Below are 24,819 nucleotides of genomic sequence, written 5' to 3'. Positions count from 1 at the left end.
AAATTTAATCGACGCAAAAATACTCAATAAAATTCTGGCAAACCGAATTCAAGAGCACATCAAAACAATCATCCACCATGATCAAGTAGGCTTCATCCCAGGCATGCAGGGATGGTTTAATATACGGAAAACCATCAACGTGATCCATTATATAAACAAACTGAAAGAACAGAACCACATGATCATTTCATTAGATGCTGAGAAAGCATTTGACAAAATTCAACACCCCTTCATGATAAAAGTCCTGGAAAGAATAGGAATTCAAGGCCCATACCTAAACATAGTAAAAGCCATATACAGCAAACCAGTTGCTAACATTAAACTAAATGGAGAGAAACTTGAAGCAATCCCACTAAAATCAGGGACTAGACAAGGCTGCCCACTCTCTCCCTACTTATTCAATATAGTTCTTGAAGTTCTAGCCAGAGCAATCAGACAACAAAAGGAGATCAAAGGGATACAGATCGGAAAAGAAGAGGTCAAAATATCACTATTTGCAGATGACATGATAGTATATTTAAGTGATCCCAAAAGTTCCACCAGAGAACTACTAAAGCTGATAAACAACTTCAGCAAAGTGGCTGGGTATAAAATTAACTCAAATAAATCAGTTGCCTTCCTCTATACAAAAGAGAAACAAGCCGAGAAAGAAATTAGGGAAACGACACCCTTCATAATAGACCCAAATAATATAAAGTACCTCGGTGTGACTTTAACCAAGCAAGTAAAAGATCTGTACAATAAGAACTTCAAGACACTGAGGAAAGAAATTGAAGAAGACCTCAGAAGATGGAAAGATCTCCCATGCTCATGGATTGGCAGGATTAATATGGTAAAAATGGCCATTTTACCAAAAGCAATCTACAGATTCAATGCAATCCCCATCAAAATACCAATCCAATTCTTCAAAGAGTTAGACAGAACAATTTGCAAATTCATCTGGAATAACAAAAGACCCAGGATAGCTAAAGCTATCCTCAACAATAAAAGGGCTTCAGGGGGAATCACTATCCCTGAACTCAAGCAGTATTACAGAGCAATAGTGATAAAAACTGCATGGTATTGGTACAGAGACAGACAGATAGACCAATGGAATAGAATTGAAGACCCAGAAATGAACCCACACACCTATGGTCACTTGATTTTTGACAAAGGAGCCAAAACCATCCAATGGAAAAAAGATAGCATTTTCAGCAAATGGTGCTGGTTCAACTGGAGGGCAACATGTAGAAGAATGCAGATCGATCCATCCTTATCACCCTGTACAAAGCTTAAGTCCAAGTGGATCAAGGACCTCCACATCAAACCAGACACACTCAAACTAATAGAAGAAAAACTAGGGAAGCATCTGGAACACATGGGCACCGGAAAAAATTTCCTGAACAAAACACCAATGGCTTATGCTCTAAGATCAAGAATCGACAAATGGGATCTCATAAAACTGCAAAGCTTCTGTAAGGCAAAGGACACTGTGGTTAGGACAAAACGGCAACCAACAGATTGGGAAAAGATCTTTACCAATCCTACAACAGATAGAGGCCTTATTTCCAAAATATACAAAGAACTCAAGAAGTTAGACCGCAGGGAAACAAATAACCCTATTAAAAAATGGGGTTCAGAGCTAAACAAAGAATTCACAGATGAGGAATGCCGAATGGCTGAGAAACACCTAAAGAAATGTTCAACATTTTAGTCATAAGGGAAATGCAAATCAAAACAACCCTGAGATTTCACCTCACACCAGTGCGATTGGCTAAGATCAAAAACTCAGGTGACAGCAGATGCTGGCGAGGATGTGGAGAAAGAGGAACACTCCTCCATTGTTGGTGGGATTGCAGACTGGTAAAACCATTCTGGAAATCAGTCTGGAGGTTCCTCAGAAAACTGGACATTGAACTGCCTGAGGATCCAGCTATACCTCTCTTGGGCATATACCCAAAAGATGCCTCAACATATAAAAGAGACACGTGCTCCACTATGTTCATCGCAGCCTTATTTATAATAGCCAGAAACTGGAAAGAACCCAGATGCCCTTCAACAGAGGAATGGATACAGAAAATGTGGTACATCTACACAATGGAATATTACTCAGCTATCAAAAACAACGAGTTTATGAAATTCGTAGGCAAATGGTTGGAACTGGAAAATATCATCCTGAGTGAGCTAACCCAATCACAGAAAGACATACATGGTATGCACTCATTGATAAGTGGCTATTAGCCCAAATGCTTGAATTACCCTAGATCCCTAGAACAAACGAAACTCAAGACGGATGATCAAAATGTGAATGCTTCACTCCTTCTTTAAATGAGGAAAAAGAATACCCTTGGCAGGGAAGGGAGAGGCAAAGATTAAAACAGAGACTGAAGGAACACCCATTCAGAGCCTGCCCCACATGTGGCCCATACATATACAGCCACCCAATTAGACAAGATGGATGAAGCAAAGAAGTGCAGACCGACAGGAGCCGGATGTAGATCGCTCCTGAGAGACACAGCCAGAATACAGCAAATATAGAGGCGAATGCCAGCAGCAAACCACTGAACTGAGAATAGGTCCCCTATTGAAGGAATCAGAGAAAGAACTGGAAGAGCTTGAAGGGGCTCGAGACCCCAAAAGTACAACAATGTCAAGCAACCAGAGCTTCCAGGGACTAAGCCACTACCTAAAGACTATACATGGACTGACCCTGGACTCTGACCTCATAGGTAGCAATGAATATCCTAGTAAGAGCACCAGTGGAAGGGGAAGCCCTGGGTCCTGCTAAGACTGAACCCCCAGTGAACTAGTCTATGGGGGGAGGGCGGCAATGGGGGGAGGGTTGGGAGGGGAACACCCATAAGGAAGGGGAGGGGGGAGGGGGATGTTTGCCCGGAAACCGGGAAAGGGAATAACACTCGAAATGTATATAAGAAATACTCAAGTTAATAAAAAAAAAAAAAAAAAAGAAATGTAAATTTAAAAAATCCAATTAAAAAGTGTTAAAAAAATGGAACCTGGGTTAAATGACTGAACTGAATTGCCTAAGGAAGTAGCTTATGCAAAATAAAGACTGGACTTTGTCTACAAAAAAAAGAGTGATCTCAAGCAAGCAGAGAGCCATCTCTAGCAGAGCACAGAGCTGTCAGCTTGCATCCATCACTAACTCTGAGTCTTTTATCCACCACGCCCTAACACCGCTTCCTCAGGACTCTCTCCCAGGTTGAGGCTGGTCCTTGACAATGCACATACAGCTATCCACTGGTACAAGTAGCACTGTGACTTTTCCTAGCTCTTCCTGACAATATTTCACAGACTTTTATTGTTTAGCAAGCCTGAAATAACCACCAAGGGGCATCTCTTTTTCACAATTCCCATGACAGCAATCCTCCCCAGAAGAGTGGAGGTGGCTATGAAATTTTATCATAAACTATAAGTTTAAAAAAAAAAAAAACCCAGCCAAACAACAAAAACAGCCTGTTAATGGGTTTCTTTTTTCTTCTAACTAGAAGCCTGATAGAAAAACTGCAGCTAAAGGAATAAAAAAAAACCTGTCCTGGCTTTCCCTGTTTGCTCAAGGGAACTATACTTGTCCAACTTAGTCTCTCAGTCCTGATAGATTAACTCTCTTCTAACCACTTAGACTGTGAAGTGGCTTCAATTTCAGGATGACTTTCCACCCAGGAGTAGAAATTGAAAATAGCACTCTCACCTGTATTAGAGAAGAGAATGGACAACTGATCAAATGTGGTGACGGGGCTGTTGTTGATGGTGTCTTAAAGAACCTGCCTATTTCATTCTAGCCTGGAAAACATCATCTATTGGAGCAGCGTGACATTCTTCAGACTTACAGCACCTTATAAATATTTATTTACTCAGGCGGCGAAGAGCTGACGTCATCTCTGTCCGTGGAGATAACAGTGATTTTCAATGCCATTGGCACCGCAGCTTGGCTGAAGTTGGTTTGTTTCTTAGGTTTCCTCGTATTTGGTGAATGCGTTCAAAGATTCTGGGGTCGGATTAGTGCCAGTTTTGGGTGGGTTGTTTTTTATTTTTTTTTTATTCACTTTTCTTTTCGTTTTCTTTTAATATGATGAACATCATTTTTTACATTTTATTTTTCTTGGATATTTTATGTATTTACATTCAAATGTTATCCTCTTTCCCCTCTCTCCCTTACCCCCTCTCTCTTCCCCCTGCTTCTGTGAGGATGTTCCTACTCCTACCCACCCACTCCCACATTCCCATCTCAGCACCCTGACATTCCCCTACATTGGGGAAACAATACTTCGCAGTACCAAGGGCTTCTCCTCCTATTGACACTAGACAATGCCATACTCTGCTACATATGTGGCTGGAGTCATGGGTCCCTCCAGGTGTACTCACTGGTTGGTGGTTTAGTCCCCGGGAGCTCTGGTGGGGTCTGGGTGGTTGATATTGTTGTTCTTCATATGGAATTGCAAACCCCTTCAACTCCTTCAGTCTTTTCTCTAAGTCCTCCATTGGGGGTCCCCTTATTCGGTGCCCCAAAGACATGTTATCAAATTGAAACTCCAGGGCCTTGGTCGATACTGACAACTGCCATACCCCTCTGCTTCATGGATAAGGGCTCTGCTGGAAGGGTAACCACAAATGTGAAGCCAGTAGGAAGTTGCTGTCCAATGATTTAAAAAAAAGAAGAAAAGAAAGAAAAAAAAAGAAAAAATTCAACTTGGAACCTGGACGTTACCATGGCTGTAATGGTTTCTAAGAATCACTTCCAGTGAGACCCTTAATTTGTTTTGTACAAATTATTCAGTTTGTCATACTAAGCTCTTACATTCCTAGTCACTTAGGAGCTAAACATGGGAGGCTAGTAGTCTCATTTGACCCACAGTCAGCAAGCAGGAAAAGGGATCCAGCCAGAAAACTTTATGGCCTTTCCTCAGTGACATATTTCCTCCAGCAAGGCTCTCCCTTCTAATGGGCTATGTATTCCCCAAGTAATACCATCATCTGGGGACCAAGTATACAGACACATGAGTCTTTGGGTAACACTTCACACCCTATTATACTAGCTACCAAGGACACAACTCTCTGGTTGCCTTATTCTCACAGTGAGACTTGCACAAGAAAATATGTAGTCAGTGTACCAATAGTTTTACCCTGAAGTAACCTGCTATGCTTGTTAACTGTCAGCTTGACAGGATCTAGAATCACCTACAAGACACACTGATCAAGTCCTCAGCAAACGTATAAGGGTAGCACCATTCTACGGGATGCAATTCCACACTGAGGAGGAGGATGCAGTGGGGTACTACTGTCCTTTGCCCTGCCTCCCTATGAATGGGGCACACAAGTCTCACACCTCTACCGCCACACCCTCCCCTACCATGCTGCTCTGAGACAAAATAAAACACACCTTTCCTAATGTCTATTCTGTCAGGTATTGTGTTGCAGCAATGTGAAAAATAAACACAGAAGTGTAGAGAACTGAGGGACAAAGGAGCCTTTTGAGGCTCACACTGTGACTTTGATAAGGGTTTCCGGTAAGATTCAGGTAAAGCAGGGCCAACTCCGGATATCAGCTAAAGATGACTGTGATGTAATCTATAAAATAAGCATTTCTGGCAGAATGTCACTTCATGAGGTTTGTGTAAACATACCTTTGAGGTCCAAAATGAGTCACTTCACTTTAGCTTATACCTTTGCCTGGGTGGGTGTTCCTACCTGTGGCCAGTGTGTGTGTGTGTGTGTGTGTGTGTGTGTGTGTGTGTGTGTGTGTGTCTGCATTTGTGACTTTGCCCAACTGTGAGCAACCCATGTCTGCTGCCTGGTGCCTATTGGCATCTAGGGTAACCTTCACCCCATATCTTAGTTAGGGTTCTACTGCTATGAACAGACACCATGACCAAAGCACAATATTTCATTGGGGCTAGCTTACAGGTTCAGAGGTGCCGTCCATCATCATCAAGGTAGCAATATGGCAGTGTCCAAGCAGGCATGGTGCAGGAGGAGCTGAGAGTTCTACATCCTCATCAAAAGGAGGCCAGGAGCAGACTATTTTCAGGCAGGTAGGAGGAGGGTCTCAAAGCCCACACTGACAGTAACACACTTCGTCCAACAAGGCCACAATTACTCCAACAAGGCCACGCCCCCTCTCTCCCTGGGCCAAGCATATTCAAACTACCACATCCTATGTGCAAAAAGTGTGTATCATTTCCGTATGATTTCCGCATCCTCTTCTGTCTCCTGTGACTCTCTTCCTTTCTTGGCTTTAGAGCTTGGATCTCACAGCTGCTTTATGAAATGCTTGTTGTATTATTACAGACTTACAATTGTCTAAACAGAGGATATCATTCATAAAGGCACATTGCTTATAAATGGATAAATCAGAGCTTAAGGCAAATCTAGATAGGTGTTAGTGCTTAGCAGAGAACAAAACACTTTCAGTCCCAGGTTCCTAAATATATCTGAAGGATGGCTCCTTTTCAGGGTTTGATCGTCTATCCCTGCTACTATATGTTTCTACTGTTTTATTTTCTGTAACTGATCTTCAACATCCTCTGGTGTCACCGAGCCCCCCAAATGCTTTATCTTTATGTCACCTTTCCTCCCCAGCAGGTTTCTGTTTCTGGATCCCTTGTCAGAAATCTTGTCCAACACAGAAGTGTAGGCATCATGGTTGGTAACGTCTTTACATAAGTACCTCACAGCACTGCCCCCCTGTCTCCTTAATGCTTGTATATCAATACCCACCTTTCTTCCTCCTCCTCCATTCTTCCTTTCCCTCCTCCCTCTCTTCCTCCCATTCCTTGTCCTCCCCTTTCCTCATCCTTCCTTGTTGCTCCTCGTTCACCACTACCACCATTTCCCACCATTCATCTGGTTTCTACATCACCTTCGACTGCACTCAGTTTTATTCTAAATCCATTCTTTATCGTACAAACAGAGATACTTTCTAGGGAAATAATCTCATCCTTCTGTCTTACTGAAAACTTCGAAGGTCTGGAGAGAGGCCCAGTGGTTAAGAGTGTGTCCTTGGAGGACCCACATCCATTTGCCAGCACACACACCAAGGACCCTACCTGCCTGTAACTTCAGCTCCAGGGGAATCACAGCACCAGTACCCACATATTCGCCCCATATCCACATCCACATCTACATGTTCACAATAGAAATAAATAAATATTTTTTGAAAGATTTCTAAAAGAAGCCTCTTTGGGGGAAGGGAAGAGCACTACTCCTTGGTATAACTCAGCTCCCCAGTTTTAATTCACTGTTTACTTTGAAACTCATGGGTCATAATTTAAAATCCTTAAAAGAATGAAAGAAAACCACTAATTTTTAAGCAGTAGTAACATTCTGTAAAAATGAAGAGGCCTTTGGGTAGCTGAGACTCCTTAACAGGCCTCGAGTTTAAGACAATCCTGGGTCTCAATTTTAAAAACAAAAGATAAGAACCTTAGTAATTATGGCCAACGTCATAGTCAAATGTTCCTCTTTCTGAAGAAATGGGGCGTCGTCTGCTTGGCACTTGGGTGAGGCAATCTAAGGTTAAGACCATCTGCCCTCAATGACATCTTACCGAGGAATAAACACAAGTACAGAGGACAGGACAAGGAAGCTTTTAATAAAGTTTAAGTCGGGACATTCTGCATGGAAGGCTGGATGTGCCTGGAAATGACCACTGTACTGCCCAGGACAAAAGGCGTTTCAGACACAGACACAGACACAGACACAGACACAGACACAGACACAGACACAGACACAGACACACACAGACACACACACACACACACACTCACACACACACAGAGACACACACAGACACACATTCACACATAAACATTCACACACACACACACACACACACGCACGCACGCACACACGCACGCACGCACACACTACATTCCACTCTCACCAACAGGGTAATAATATTAGCCACATCCCATTACTGTTAGCTTTAACATTCCCTCCAATTAATGGCTGTGGTGTGCAGCCCCACACTTGGGATGGCTCCTTGACAGGGGATGGTTAGCCTCACTTGTTACCTGGGCTCACTTTTCAGCTTTCCTTAGCTTTGGGCCAGGCGGGAACCTCCCATTATATTAATTGTCAGCAGTTTGGCCCCCCATTTTGTTCCCAGTCTAGGACCCAGAGCTTCTAACTGATTCATTTTGTTTTAGCATGGCAAGCAATTTGGGGGTTGCTCAAGTGTTAGTGTTTGAACGTTTTAAGCCGCCTCCGAAGACTCTGCCTCCTCTTCCAACTCTTTTTCTCCTTCTTCTCTGACGTTACAGTGCAAATGAAAATAATGTTTCACTCATTTAAAAATTCTAAACACTACACCTTTCAAACTTTCAAAAAGTCCATGTCATCAAATGTGGAAATGGGACTTCAGTTCTTGTCTTCCAAATCAAAATCTCCATCAGCTCTAAGTCAATAGGCTGCTTCGATCCAGAACAGCAACATGAAATTATGTCGATCTCTTATTAATTAACCCAACTCATATAAGCAGTGAAATTCATCATTTACGTTTTCATTCTGGTGTAAGTTTCTCCCTATTCATCGTGTGATCACCATGCCCAAGTGTCTCACACACCCCCTATCAAAATTCCAAACCATGAAAATCCACAGTGCAGCCTTGTATACCAATGGTGTGTTTAAAAATAAGTTATTAGGAACAATTAAGACGGCTAATAATAGACTGATTAAGGGACGGTTAAAGCGTTCCTGACATTGCATAAGATTAAATATGCTAATCAGATTTGGGACCTAGAAAAGCCAGATAAAACCAAAATAGAACAAGACTCGCCGCCCAAATCCTACTTTATCTTCTTGCCTTTCAAACTACGTATTTGCATTTTATCAATGTTTCTCTCAGAGCTGAGCAATTCGTGACGGCTTTGCCCAGGTAAGCTGATTATATGTTGTATGATTATGTGTATGTGTATATTTCAGAATCGGAATAGTGTCTATTTTAACATTTGCTGCTCTGAAATGTTTGTTTGACAAAGGAAAATAGCCAGGGAAAATGGCTTGAACGCCATGTGTGAAGCTCTCCAACTGCTGTTTGTAACTTAACTCTGTTAACCAATATGATGGAGACATCCAGAAAAGTAGCCTACACAATGTATTTAAGCTGTTGTTATTTATGCTAAGAACGACATTGCATATTCGTCTGAAGAGGCATTATCCATACCCTAATTTGGTTATTCCAAATAAATTGTGCATTTGGAAAGCAAGAAAAATGCAGTTGACAAGCAAGGCTTCTCGGCGTAATTGAAATTCACTCTGAATGCAGGAAGGGTCAGTTTCATTCTAAGCTGTAGACCTTGTTTTGAATTCTTACACTGCCTGGTTTCTACTACAAAATTAAACATAAAAAATGGCTCCCTCTGTGTTCACAGAATGTTTCTTCATTTTATAGTTAATATTACTTAGAGGGGTCATTGTGCCTTATATTAATTATCCAGAACATTAACTTGCACTCAAGAGAAAGAAAAACTCAAGGACATTACATTTTTAATGACAATCTCAATTGCTAATTTATTTAGGTCAATTTTATTCTGACATGGTGTTTGGGGTAAGAGCAAAATACTCTGACCATGGTGTTTGGGATAAATTATCTCTAATTAGATCTTCCTAAAAATAAACTAACGTTTCTGACCTGGACTGGTTCATACCTCCCTCACCCAACCTAGTGGTTCCCCCCTCCTGGGAGGTCGCCACACTGATACTAAACTTGGTACTAACATCTGATCAGCATAGTACAATACAGCCCAGAACTCCCGAATGCAAGCTATCCTCCTGTCTCAGCCTCCCAAGCAGCTGGGACTACAGGCGCACACCACCAAGAGGCTTTGGGGGAGGAGCCACTAAACTCCTTCATAGAATGTGCTTCTTTCATGGGCTGCTTCTTGATTATTTATTGCAAAGTGCAGGATAAAAGTTCTGGATGTGATCGCACTTGGGGAATGCATGTGTGCTGAGACCAGCCAGACGTCAGTGAGTCTGAGATGGTATGTTAGCACGGATTAGCTGTCTAATGTATCCATAGTCCTAAAGTAATCAGGTTAAGCTGACAAATTAATTCTAAACAACTTTCCATCTTTCCTTCGCCATTGACAAGATTGCAATTTGCAAACTTTAAGTGTATGTGTTTGTCTGTTTGTGTCTGTGCGTGTTTGTCTGTGGGTGTGTGTATCAGTGTGTGTTTGTATGTATGTATGCATGCATGTAGATATGTACGTATGCATGTATGTATGTATGTATGTATGTATGTGTTTCAGTGTGTCTGTGTGACTTTGTTCGTATGTGGTGAGCACATGTGAAGGTCTGAGAAAAATGTTCTGGAGTCCGTTCTTTTATTCTACCATGTGAGCTGAGGGACTCGAATTCAGATCACTGGGCTCTGTAGAGGCAAACCGCTTTACACACAGAGTCATCCTGCTAGTCCAATCTTTAAAAAAAAAAGCATGCAAAAAAAAAAAACCAAGCATATGTCTTTGTAACACCTTCTTTCTTGCAAACAAATGTATTAGTTTTTTTAAATGTATTAGTCTTGATTATGCTCCAGAAAGTTACTTAGTGACTAAAGTGAATGTGGAAACTATTTTAAGTGGCAACTCCAAACTCATCAGAAATTTCTCTATTAAGTCTTAGCTCAACCCCCACTGGAGTATTCTCATCCCACTGACATTAATACTGTCACCAAATTATTTATTCTGGTGTAACAAACAATTTCAAGGTGCCTAACATGAAAATTTAAAAAAAAAAAAAAGAAAAAAAGCAATGAGGTTGACATTGCTCACGGTGCTCTAAATAATGCTTAAAGACTTTGGCTCAATGCGCACCAAATGCAATAGAATTGAGATGAAAACATTTAAATAACATATTTACCACATTCATCAAAAAGATTTAAAGATGTAGAATTTAGTCGCAGACACATCTTAGCCTCTGATGAGCAAAGCAGGGCTTTGTTTAGGGAATAAAGATTGGTATTTATTAAGAGTATAATAGTAAGAGTTTTATTACTGTCCACAACTGATCGATGTGGTTATAAATCAGTATATCTTGAGCCTCAGGAAGAAAACAAGAATGATGCTTCAGGGGCCCTGCACTGAGCAATCCAAGCACTTCCATTACCCTGAAACCCCCGATGTACTCACCGACAATTTCAGCTCAGACAGGCACTTAGGATCAAAGCACAGGAACCCTTTGACTCTGTGAAGCTGAATGTCAACACAATGTCACAGGGAAGGCAAGCAATCAAAAAGTCAACATGATTTGTCTTCTTACTCCAACAGCCCTGGCCTGCTAATTTGACTTGCGAGATTTTTTTTTGTCACAAGTCATGGTTAGCAGGAGATGAAAGGATATTGGAGAGCTAACACCTGAGATTAGAACACAGTTTGGGTACAGCCTGTGAACATTCACAGAGCTGAGGGAGGAAAATTTAATTATCTGTCACTGAGCCTTCTTCCTAGGAACTTGTTGATACAGAAAGAAATAGAATCTGCTCTTACACCAAGACAACATTGGAAAATATATAAGCTTTAGTGTGCAAAGGTAGATAGAGGAGGGAAATAGGGTAGAACAAAGGCGACCTGAACTCAGCAAGTTTCCTCTAGGATTCCAGACCCTGACACGTTAAAGTCACCAAGATTCTCTGGATGAATTGTCATTCACCCTGTCCAATTCTACCTTTTTTTTTCTGAATGGAAGTTTCTGAGTCAAAAGCACTTGGTTTAAGTTGAACAAAAAAAATGGGTATGTATTTTTAAAATGCATATTTTGGATCTTAAGTCTTCAAGATGGGGCTCTAAATCTACATATTTATTATGTTTCTCAGCTCAAATAAATTCAAATCGGAGAATCCCTATGCTGTTCCATAAAGCCCTTGAAATTTGCATCATATTTACATTTTTATATCAAGTTTATCTCATAGCCCAGCCCCTAGATCAATGTAAAGTTAAAGATTAATTCTTATAAACATACTGGGTTTTCTCTTTTCTAATAGACTTCTATCACTAAAGTCCTTCTCTAGGAAAGTAGGAGACAAAAGTACCCAATGATGTCAGAGAAGGTCCCCTGTATTGAACAGAGCAAGGCAGTGAAAAGTCTTAAAACATATCAAGTAAAAGCATCTTTGGCTTTTAGGGTCTGGCATGGTGAAGAGGAAAATGTAGCTACTAGGTCCATCGTTTCCTTGGAGACTTTGCAACCTTCTTATTTCCTCTGATAAGAAATGAGGGTTGGGTAGAGGAAATTCTCAAACACATGATGGACACTTAGAATCTTATTCTGGTTCACCCTTTCCTTCCTGGTGTCACCAAATGTATCGAACTTTACTACATGAGGAATTCATTTCCTTTGGTTTACTAGTATAATTCTGTCTCCCAGAACCTTAATAAACAAATAATAATAAATAATAGCAAATTATCCTAGGCAGTATCCTCTCCCATCTGCATTTCATTCCTTAAGACTGTAGGAGAGACTGTAATCTAATATACATGGGGTAGAGTTTTCTACTCGTCAAGAATTACCTTCATACAGTCGTTGCATTTGGTCTACTATGGGTCAAAGGGGATGGTGACATTTATGTTCATGTTAGGACTCTTTCATACCTAGTTCTCAGAACTCACGACCCTAAGAGATTTATGTACCTGGGAACACCAGAGGCCTCATTAGTGGGTTGACATAACCACCCTTTGGGTACCTCAGAAACTTGACTGTAAAATGTTTGGAGAAAAGGAAATCAGTTGTACTAGTTATGAGATGTGGTTGTTTTTATTTCAACTAAGCATGTTCAAATGCATGTAAATGTGTATAAATAAAAATATAAACAAGTCACTGTTTCACAAGGGAGAAAAAGCAAAGGTGTAAAGAATAACTTTTAAAATGCATCGAGGCTTTCTCAAACGATGTTCCCTAAGGGTACTTAATTCCAAGATACGAGCAGACCACTCAGCAAGAACTAGCCGCACAGCCCACATTTGGAAGCTCTACTCCTCATCACCCTATGCTCATGGAATGCCAGTGTGCAGTGATGTACGGACATTACTGTGATAGCTTTATTCCTACAAATTCTTTTTTTCCCCTCCTTATGTGTTTTTATAAATTATGGATAAAAGACTATAGTTTTAACTACCATGCCACCCAAAGTCAGGCATGATGCTTAAAGTCAGGATTTTATACTTTGAGCATATTTGCAAAAGTAAATTTGAATGTTCAACTTTTAATATTTTTAAACAGACTTTTCAGAATTTGTTTTAGTGATAAAGTTTTTTTGGTCTTTTTTTGTTTGTTTGTTTGTTTTGTTTTTTAACGTACAGTGTCTTGGAGAAGTGGCTCAGCCAGGAAAGTGCTTTTCACAAAAGTATGAGGGATTTAGCTTGGATTCCCCAAAGCCCATGGAAAACACAGGAGTGACAAACAGTGTGTGTCTTTTCATCCAGCACTGGGGAAATGGAGAGTAGAATTCCTGGAGCCCTTTGAACTTCCAGATAGATGAGCTCTGGGTTCTTCAAGATTCTTGCAGCCTAGTCAGATTGATGAGCTCTGAGTTCATCAAGATATTAGGATGCAGAGTCTCTTTCTTTGGGTTTCTATTGCTGTGATAAAACACTGTGACCAAAGCTATTTGGGAATAAAGGGGTTTATTTTCTCTTAAGGTTGTAGTTTGTTATCCAAGGATCTCAGGGCAGGAACCTGGAGTTAGGAACTGAAGCAGAAGCCATGGAGGAGTTCAGCTCACTGTCTTGTTCTCCATGGGTTGCTCATTCTGCTTTCTTAAAACACGCAGGACCACCATCCCAGGGGTGGCACCAACCACAGAGAATTAAGTTCTCCCACATCAACTGTCAATCAAAAATATGCACCACAGACTCTGGTGGGAGTATTTTTCAGTGGAGGTGCCCTCTTCCAAAATTAATCAAGCTTGTGTCAAGTTGACATAAAACAAGCCAGTGTAGGGAACAATTGAGGGAGACATATAGCATCTACCTCTGGCCTCTACATGCCTGTGTGTGTACCTACACACTCACAGAGACACACGTACACTTACCGTCTTCCTGCTACAAACTTTGTGCTTAAATCTAGAAACAATATAAACAAAGAAATTTGATTTCTTACTGAATTCATAGAAACCGAAGCCAGTTGGCTTCGCAAGAGGGACTAGATGATACCCTGCCTTGGAATTTGAGCATTTAATTTATTCTATAATTTAGTCTTCTACACTTTTAACAGTGAGAATTATCTACCCTTTGTGAACTTTTCTTCTTTTCTTGGAAATATAATATTATATTCCATTGTTTCATGGAAACGATTCAACTTGGCGATAACATAGAAGAATTTTAAGCAGTTCATCAGGTCTCTGACAGCAGTGAAAACTTTTAACAATGCTTTCTGTTTTCTGAGCATACTGGTGTCATGACGTGGTCCCCACAGGAGACACATAGTGCTAGCATTTACTCTTATACCCTTCCTCGTTCTTTTGTGAATTACGGCAATGAGTCTAAGACCAGTTGAGAAAGAAGCAGGAAAAGTACAGCACCAAGACACCACATATGGCAGGACTCAGCCCACACAACAGCGGCCATTGCATCCTTTTGGAGCCTTATGGCTGATTCGCAACAGAACAATTAAGCATTCATGAAAAGTACAAACCCAGGAAATCTGTAACAGACTAGATTCCTCAGTATATATCCAAAGGCATGATAGCAATGCATTTTATTTGAAATAGAATTAAATCCTGGGTATGCGTGCACAAAATCAAAGTGTTTTAAAATATGAAATGGGAGACCCTTAATGATTGTTAGGCAGGGAAGTGACATGACTTAGTTTCTATTTTAAAAGATCAGTCTGGCTTCTCTGTAAATCATAAAAGAATATGGATTTGGAAGAAAAGGATTTGAAGAGCTACTGCAATAATCCAGATTTTTAAACATATGTTTATATATAATACATGTGCTGTGTATTCACTTGGAGACAGAATAAGACAAATTCACTGGTGAATTGAAAGAGGAGAAGTGAGATGATGGGTGGGGGCTTGATTGTAACTGAGTGGACAGAGACGCTGCCGACAGAGACTGGGCATCATCATAGGAGACAGATCTGGAAAAGCAGAGGTCTTCGCAGACTCAGAAGGGGACATTAGTCGGAGAAAATTCCAGGCTAATTTTCAGGATGATGCACCTATTTAACAGCTGCATATTTCATCCTGAACTTCCATCCATCTGAAATTGAGAGTTTCATGAACTAAGCTATCAACTCTACATTTGGAAGGATGGTGGTTAAAAATACAGAAAAGATGATTTCTCAGAGAGAGAGAGTTTATGAAGGAATGAGCCAGTGATGATCGGACAACTTGTCTGAAAAGGGACCACGGGGCCATCGCAGTGTCAAGGCAGTGCGGCGAGCTTCTTTTCTGTGTGAAATAATGCTTAGAGCGTGAAAGCGTGAATTCACTGAAAACCAGGAAGTGACTGAGTTGTAACAATCGGGCTGTCAGTCGTGACCTGGACAACAGCCTTGACAGTGGAGTCCGAGGAGATAACAGCTTGCTTGGAGTGAACTTGAAGAACGATGAAAGTTGAAGAGGGTTGAGTCAGAAAATAGCCAAGTTGTTAACTATGTGTTGTTGTGAAGCTATGTGACGTTGATGGAGAAGTAAAGCTGGAGAGGGAAGTGAACACTGAGGAAAAGGAGAGGGTGATTGCAAGAAAACAGTCCAGAGAAACATTGTCAAGAAATGCTTACATTATCCACAAATTAAGGACTTTGATGGAGGATGATACAAATTCAGAGAAATCTGTCACATTGGTTGGAAAGCAGAGGGACCCAGAGTCAGCTTCATTTCAGCATGGACTGAGTGGCAGGTTCATCCTCCCACAGACAGGAAAAAGGGTGGTAGGGGGTCAGAAAGTAAAGAAAAATATCTGCTTAAGAGATAGGAAGGAAGGAAATGTTATCAATTTCTTTTCTCCTGGAGAACTTTTGGGATGAAAATGGCATCTCCATATGAAACTAAAAACAACTTTGAAGTAGGTATGAGGGCTTTATTCTAATTTTTTTCAAGTGACAACAACATTAAAACTTCTTGAAATGTTTTTGAAATTCCTTCATGCTGTGAAATCATTCTCCCTCTGGTTTATGGTCTTTGAGGACTCGAAGATAGGTTTGTTACAATTTTTCTCTTTTTCAAGGTAGGAAAGAGGCTACAGATAGCATTAAAATGATTGAATGACTTGAAGGGATCACGTGGGACAAAGGTATAGAAACAGGAGTCTGAGATACTAAAGGAAAAACTCCTTTAAGCCCTTATTTTGCTAAGCACTGTGGTTGTAGCACACTGTCCACACAGACAGAGAGGCGCTTTACTCTCATTACAATATGATTAATCATACCTTTCATTCTGCTCATGTGACTCATATATATCAATGATTCTAGGTACTTCTACCAGCCCATGCTGGTGCCTCTCATAGAAGTAGAAAACAAGGGAGATATCTTACAGGGGAGATTTTCAATATTTTTGATATAAAACCAGAACTTCATTAGCTACCAACAAATCAAATGCATAGAAAACACACCGAGAAACATGAAAGGAAAGTACTGTAAAACCTAATTAGGTATATGTTGACAAGGACCATGAAATTCATTTACTCATGCATACATGTGTGCTGAGCACTATGGAAAATACTAGGTGCACACTGAACAGTGCATTAAATTTTCTATAACAATGTTGTGCTCTCTCTCTCTCTCTCACAGATAAAACACAAATCAAGTACAAAATTTTACAGTACAAGAAGAAGCAATCCAGGGTGTCTAAACCATGCACAAAGAGAAAATTCGCCTACTTCCTAGCCTGGGTCCAGGTTCAGTTTGAGTCTCAGTTTCTCATCAGCCTTGTACGAAATGACTTTGTAGTCACTGTACGGTGTTAGTCATTGATCCAGTTCATTGATAAAATATGAGTGCATAAAGAGTCATTTGAATGGAATGAATCATAGTGTTCTCCACTGTTTCTTAGAGACAACTCCTTCACGAAGAAGGTATTCTCATCCATCTCAGAGGCGAAGAAAACAGCCTCAGAGGTTGCAAACCCAGCTCTCCCGAGTTAACATCCATAGTGTTCACCGCTGAGTACACTGGGGCAGCCACAGTTTCTGCTCCTACTATATACAACCATAAAGAAATCATTTATAAGCCACACAAGTTCTTTTGAAGTAGTTTCAAAATTTGAAATCCCAGTATCTGCACAGAACAATGATAACAAATTAAAGATATTAAACTGTGCATTTGTAATCTGTACCCAATCAAATTCCCACATCACCTTTCTAAGGAAAAACTATTATTGATCATTTTAACAGCTGTAAGGACTGATTCATGCATATTGGGAGAGAGGATAGAAATAAAAGTTGGGTGTCAGTTTTTCCAGAGACAAAGATGCTCTAAGGAAGAGAAATGTGCAGAAAGGCATAATGTTGCCAGAGTTTGGGGAATAAGGAGGTTTTGGAATCAGGAGATAACATGACACAAGGGACAGGGAGAAAAATGAGTCAGGGAAAATTTAAGTACATCTTTACCACATGAGCCAGCTCCATTCAATTTGGAGAAGTGAGCAACTTGCTTGATTCATCCACAGTCAGAACTTGCTCAGACCTACACATAAAACTGCCCCGATCCAATCCATGCAAGCTACTTTACCTGGGTTTTGCAGACCACTTAGTGGTTGTCAGGAGCAAAGGTAATGACAATTAGATGCAGGTATATGCAAAAGCAGATGCCCAGCGACAGCACTGCCTGAGTGGTTAAGAGAATAATTCTCCCGGATACCTCTTCCCAATACGTGCTGGTACATCAGACATCATCAACAGGGACATAGCTGATTTACAACACAGGAAAAGAATTTTGTCTTTGAGGAAGAACTGCCAACAGCATGTGTGTCTCCAGTTTCACAATGTTTAAATATAGTATGTCGGATGATAGTGTAAAGGAGGTAAAACATGCTTCTTCCCCACTTAATTCAACGAGGCTAGAAATCTAATATTTTATTAGTGTTAAAAAGGAGTACAAAAAAGTCAGTTAAACAGTGGCTAAAGATGTGGATTGTCCTCTTGCAGAAGATGCTGGTTTGATTCCCAGCACCCACATGGGGACTAATATCTGTCCATAACTCTAATCCTAGGAGAAATGACAGCCTCTGCTGGCCTCTGCAAACACGGGGTGCTTATGTGGTACATATGCACACCTAAAAACACTATGCATATGAAATATAGTAAATAAATTTTAGAAAATCCATTAAACAATATAATTTTTCAATTTTCATTCTAAACACCGAAAAGCCTGTGTATGCATTTATATGTGTATATGTTACATATGTTTGAATTTTCATGTGGTATGGTGCATTCCGATTGTCAAGGAACAAATAAATAAGAAGAGAAAATATTTTTAATAAGACAAGGACATATAGTCAAAGTAGAATGCCACAGAGGAAGACACAGTGCTGACAAGTTGATAAATGAGCCCATTTGTAATTTGATGAAATGTAAATTCTGACTGAAGATAATTTCAAGTTTGGTGCTTTCAAAAGGTAGAGTTAACTGAGGACCTACAGCTCCCAGAAATGAGAAGGAAAAGAAGAAAAGCATGCAGGAAATGGAAAGTCTTGAACACTACTGCATGTAAGTCCCCTTCGATGGTGTGGTGGAGGGGATGTGCAAATTAACTGCATGTATATACTGCATTCATTATCACAGAGATATCTGTATAAAAAAGGGAAGAGAAGTATTAAATGCTCTAGAACAGTTTAATGATTTTTTTGTTTTAGGATTGTATTGCTGTGAAAAGATACTATGACCTTCACGACTATTATAAGGGAAAACCTCTCACTGGGGTCGGCCTACAGTTGGGAGATTTAGTCCATTTTCATCATCATGGGAAGCATGCGGCAGACGTGGTGCTGGAGATGTAGCTAAGAGTTCCACATCTGGACCCAAAGGCAGCAGGAAGAGACAGCGATCCACTAGGCCTAGCTTGAGCGCTTGAGACCTCAAAGCCAGCCTCCAATGACAATCTTCCTCCAACGAGACCACACCCACTCCAAAAAGGCCACACCTCCTAATAGCACCACCCTCTATGAACAAGCATCCAAACATATCGAGTCTAGCGGGCCACTCTTCTTCAAACCACAGGGTTTGACTGCTAATAATGTATTCCCACATCACTGATTACTTATTTGTATCATGGGCTAAAAGCTTTTAAATAGAATTTAACATAGACAACAATCTCAGCAGAGTCATTCAAGCTTCCACCTCATTATTAAAATCTGCTGTGAATACATTGCTACGTAACCTTCTTGACTTATCTGCTACAATCAACTAAAAATTATTACAAGTGTAAAAATATCAAACAGTGTGGACTGTATACTGAACTGCCCTTGGCATGCAATACTGTAAGAACCAATCATACTCTTTAGTTGTGGAAGGAAGTCTGTCCATCCATAAACTGCTACTGTGTCCGTGATTGATTGTGATTGATTGTAAATGGCCTTTAGAGTGATTTTTTTCCTTGTCTCCTCTTCCATACCAGCCACATGACAGTTTCCCAGTTGTAAGCAGGCTTATAGAAATTATCCTAGTACCAACCAACAGTAGCTCTTCCTTTAGGGCTGAAGAGGGACAAATGGGTGTGGTCAGAGTCTCCCAGCTACTGCGGTATACTTTTCCTACTTTTCTTGTCTAGGAATCCATGTAACTAATGTAGACTCTGTATAAATATATGTATATTAGTTTTAAATTTGTAACATTTAAAATAAATTTATTAAAAAATCAGTTTTTCTTTTTTAAAATAATCCCTTTTGATGAGCCAGTGAGATGGTTCAGTATGTTTGTCACCAAATTGTGTGACTTGAGTTCAATGTCACACAAACTGTGTAGTTTAATGTCATTATTCAGGTGAAGACAGACAAGATAAAACAAGGCCTGTCATTGGACAAGAAGGAAGAGAGGCAGGCACAGAGGTTTTAGAAGGGAGGGAGAAACACATGAGGGGGGCCGGAGCGAGGAGGAGGAGCTGGGAGAACATGGCGGCAGATGTTAAGATTCTTCTCTGCGCATAGTTACAGATTGTTATGACTATTTTTAAGAAATGGGTGTGTACAGGATTTTGTGCTGTCTAGATGGGCAAATTATATCTTATCAACTGGATCAGAGGTTATTGTGTGGTGTGTTCCTTCATGTGGCAATTTAATTGAGTTCAAGAGAATGTGCGGTGGCAGGATACACCAAGCCTGCTATGGAACTGGGATGTGTATGCCTGGTGTGGTAACAACCCATCAAGGGTACTATGAGTGATCAGCTTGTGGACCGTCCAGGTCAGAGGGAACCCTGGAGAGAAAGCACAGAGCAGTCCCTGCAGGAACACGACACATGCCTTTTTATTTTCACCTCAACAAAACTGATTCCCTCAAATTGTCTTCTGACCTCTACGTGTACATCGAGGTGCACAGTTGCCCATGCGCATGCGTGTGTACGCGCTTGCGTGCGTGCGTGTGTTTGTGTGCGTGCATGTGTGTAGCATACATACACACACAATTAATTAATTAATTAATGGCACATGATATTTAAACTATGAATGCTTTGGGACATCTGCTTCATTGACTACCATGGTACTAGTAGCCATTTTCATTCTTTTCCGTTTTCTTCAACAATCTCTTTACATATTATTTGAAATACAATATGTTTTGTTCACAGTATCTTTATATAAGAGTAGATGCCTCGTATCTATGGTAACCAACTTCATAAAGTAAAAGTAAAATATTTCATTTTAGTAAATAGTAAACGATTGCACGATGTCTGCTGATAATCCTTAGGTGTCCATGCTGTCTGCCTGCGTTGACCTCAGCTTTGGACAGAGATTTAGCAAAGCAATCCGATCCTCAATAGCGAGGTTAGATCAGAGGAAATGAGCAGAGATTCTAAGGGCTGTCCTGGGAAATGGGTGAATCTAGCAGTAAGTGATCCCCCTCCACACAGCAAATATTGGCCAGAGATAAATATGGGTGCCAAGACTTCCTTATTTATTAACGTTGCCTGGATGCCCTGGGAATTTGAATTTGTGAAGATACCTTAGAAAGAGTTTAAGGCAGTGGAGTGCATGTGATGTACTTGAAAGGCAGACTCTGAGCCATACCAAGTTCCCCTGCATCCTTTTCACCAGGATCTTCAACTCTGTGGAATTTCATGGAGTTAAGCATAGCCTGTGGAAGAATGCTACATTTAAATTTCAGGACATTTAAAAGTTGCATTTAAAAATTAGTTGCATCCATTTCTTTTGAATTTAATTCAATTTCAGCAATTATCTTAAATGTATCCTCTAAACTACCAGGTTATTCTGTACCCTAGGATAATCATGTAAAATAAGACATTTATTTGGACAGAACTTTCATGGAAACCAATGGAAACTATTACCCAAAATGATTACAGATGATATTCTTATACTCATCCTATGATTTAGAACATCTGTTCTCTAAGTGGACATGAAACATTTCTCTTTCCTCTCTCCTTCGTTTTTTAGGTACATCTCAGCCATCTGGTCCAGCATGCCCCAAAAATGTAAAAGATTTTGAGGAGGACATCAAGGGACACACTTCAGAGGCTGTGTTTCATCAGACTAGGGCATTAGGGAAATTGAAGGAAAGTGGAGATGATTATATATCTGCTTCTATAAATGGAAAACAGAACTCCTCCTTTCTCATCAAAGATGAAAAAAAAAGCTTCATCTGACAACAACATACCGAAGAGGATGGAGAATGGTTATCCTCCTCCAGTCGTCTCTCATCAGCTAGAGGAAGTCTTATCGGTGGCCATGTTTAATGACCGTGAAAAATCGTTACCAGGGAAAATTACAACACAGGATTTCTCTAGCACAGTAGAAGTCTTAAAGCCAGCCAAAGGCAAATTTATTAGAGAAGTCAAATGTGGGACTTTCAATGTGCAAGTGGAAACCACAGAAAACGTTTTCTACAAAACAGGAGCACAGTTCCTCACCAAAAGGCGACGTCCAACATGTCACCAACATTGTTCCATCCAGCAAGTATGGAGAGCCTCCAAATCTCGGCGTCGCTTCTCCAAATACAGGTCTGTATGGGCAGAAGATAGGGTTCCATCTACACAAGTAAGAGAGATGTCTAGAAGTGAGGTCCCTTCAATGAACATAAGCATTGTAGGAAAAGAAATTGTGGTTAAATATGTAAGTAAAGAACAGAACATATCCATCAATGTATCTCATCCTAAAAGCATAGGAAAATCGGCAAAACGTAGCAGAGGTTCCCTGAATCACACCACGAATGAACCCTGTGAGTCTCCTTCACAGCCTGGCATAAATCTCGTGGAAAAACAGAGGCCTGGAAACCAGAACCAGAATTCAGAGTCTTTGCCTGATGCTCCCTGTAGTGTGAATACTGACCAGAAAAAGAATTCAGACACAGTTGTGGCTTCTCTAAGCTCACCTCCCAGGAGAGAGACAAAGAAACCCAGCACACCACCTTCGGCCCCGAGTGACTCTGAAGAGAGAGATTCTGATACCTCTCAGCAGAAGGTCTTACAAATTACTCAAGACAAGCCCCTGGGGCAGCACTGCCTCACAGCTGACACTTGCCTTCCTCCCTCTTCGGAAACCTTAAGGACCACAAGTTTAAGTAATGGGGATTTAAGTAAAATGTCTTTTGAGGGTTCTAGGGATGTGGATGAAGAGAGAAAAAGCAGCTCTGATGTCAGGGAAAATATCACCTCAGAATCCCAAGTACCGCTATGCACAGCAGGAACAAATGGTCCCCTAAGTGCCATGGGCGGCATGCTTCCCGTTCAAGATGCCTCAGAATCTGAGTTTTGTCCTTTGTCTTGTTTAACCTTGCTGCTCTTGGGAGAAAAAGCAGAAAGCATTGGCTGCAGAGGTGACAGAACTCTGCCAGGAGAAGGCTATGAGAGCTCAAATTCTATATCTTCTGTCAGCGAAGAGGCTACAAAAGCTTCTCCTTTACTCAGTCCATCTCACTGGGGCACCAGATGCTCAAAACCTGGAGAGACTCCGGGGAGCACATTTTCCTGTAGCCAATACATTGAGTTTGAGACAGAGCAAGAGAAAGTACATTATAGAGATATTAACAAGGCTATTTTACATGGCAACTCTTCTGCAAACACACAACCGTTAGAAAGGAAGACCCCACGGAGTCCAGCTGTCAGGACCGCATCCTGCAGCAGTCTAGTCTCCAAGAGCTCACGTCGTGGCGATATTCGCAGCTCTGTGGAATGGGATCAAACAGAGGGTCATGCACATCATGTAGGGAGGGCAGGCCTCAGCAGAACGGAAGTGCCAGCCTCGGCCTTCCTAACTGATGAGCTAGAACAGAGACTCACTACTCAAAATTACAAAGAAGGCGCAGTTGATTCTAACTCTCCCGTGGCAATACGAAACCCTGGAGAGTTGACCAGCTATCTGGAAAACGTCGAAGACGACACATGCCACGCTACAGCCGTGGTGGAGAATGCATGCCACCAAGATTTTGAAGACTTAACTAGCGAGAATCAAAATGAAATCGGCTCTCAAATGAAATTTGCCCAAAACACTACTGAGTCTGCCTGTGTCGGACACACTACAGAAAAGCTGTTTCTTCTTGATAAGACACTAACCAGTGATGAAGACCCAACCAGGAATGGAGACCGCGATATCTGTGGACTGAGCAACTTCCGACAGGAGTTAGCAGAGTGCCAAAGGACCGTGTCAACGGTGCACCCTGAGGAAAGTGGAAATGAAAGGACCTTCACAGAAGCTTCCTACCACCCTGTGGACATACCGTTGTCACCTCAGAAGCAGAAGGCCCTCAAAGGTACACTGGGCTATGCGGGATGTTTAGATTTTATTATTGTTATATGTAGGAGATTTGAACAGTGTTGGGTGAAGTAATCTACTGCTTGGGATAATTTTTCTTTATTGGTGAAATGTATTGAGCATTTTAGAGTTAGACCAATATGAGGGAGAATCTGTCAGCCTGTTTCTTTACACTAACACCAACTCTAGCCATAAGTGTGTAGAAAAACCACCATAGCTGCAGCTTAATATAATTTTTTTCCTCTAAAAGATTGATATATTGGCAGATCAGTTTTGTTAAAAAATGTTAGTCTGTTCCACTCTCAAAAAGCCTACTATTCTTCTGACCTTGCAAGGTAAGCGTGTTTAAGCGAATAGGAAGAATATGCTTGTAGTGAAGTTGCTTTTAAGCCTTGCTGGTTGTTGCCCGGGCAGGGTTTTTCATGTCTCTAGAGGATATGTGGAATAGTAATTAAACCAAGGACAAAAACCAGAAACACCCTTAACTAATCCCGACTGAACCATCCATAGGACCTTTAACTCTAACCACCCTCCAACCTCTGTTTTGTGTTGCCTGGTCTTCCTCAAACAGTTGATACAACCCAGGTGCTCTTGAGACCCCAGGAAGGGTGAATATGGAAGCTTTCTCATAAGTACATAATGCTGTCTGTCTGGTTTCAATCTTGGAACTGCAAAAACGTCGTTCTGGTCCCTTCATAAAAGATCCCTGTGTTTCTCAATGAGTCCAAATCATTTAATAGTTAATGTTAGCATTATTTCATGGTATAAATTGAAGCCGTCTTCCAAATCCCGGGTGGCACGCCCAGTGTGCTCAGAAATGAGACTGAGAACGAAGAAACTTATGAAAGACACCGTCGCTCCTGTTCTCCCATTCTCTTTTGATGAAAGAGTTTAAAAGCAGGAGAAACATTATTTACTCCAAAGTTGTTGTTGTTGTTTTTTTTAATTAAGAGTAGTAATAAAATA

The 24,819-nt window shown here is 40.8% G+C and overlaps 1 protein-coding gene across 1 annotated transcript in view; it reads left to right on the top strand.

Moving 5' to 3' along the window:
• The first annotated feature begins 8,821 nt into the window (after positions 1-8,821).
• Positions 8,822-24,819, top strand: part of Pdzph1 (PDZ and pleckstrin homology domains 1) — a 138,182-nt gene continuing 122,184 nt past the window's right edge. The window contains 4 exon segments of the mRNA NM_001402237.1: positions 8,822-8,875; positions 11,603-11,733; positions 21,541-21,729; positions 21,731-23,851. Of these exon segments, the coding sequence (NP_001389166.1) occupies positions 11,730-11,733; positions 21,541-21,729; positions 21,731-23,851 (2,314 nt within the window). The 5' untranslated portion in view covers positions 8,822-8,875; positions 11,603-11,729.

Source organism: Rattus norvegicus, chromosome 9 (assembly GCF_036323735.1).
Source record: "Rattus norvegicus strain BN/NHsdMcwi chromosome 9, GRCr8, whole genome shotgun sequence".
In the NCBI taxonomy this organism is placed as follows: Eukaryota; Metazoa; Chordata; class Mammalia; order Rodentia; family Muridae; genus Rattus; species Rattus norvegicus.
The sequence above is the reverse complement of the archived record's forward strand: the minus strand, read 5'-3'. Positions and strand labels throughout refer to the sequence as shown.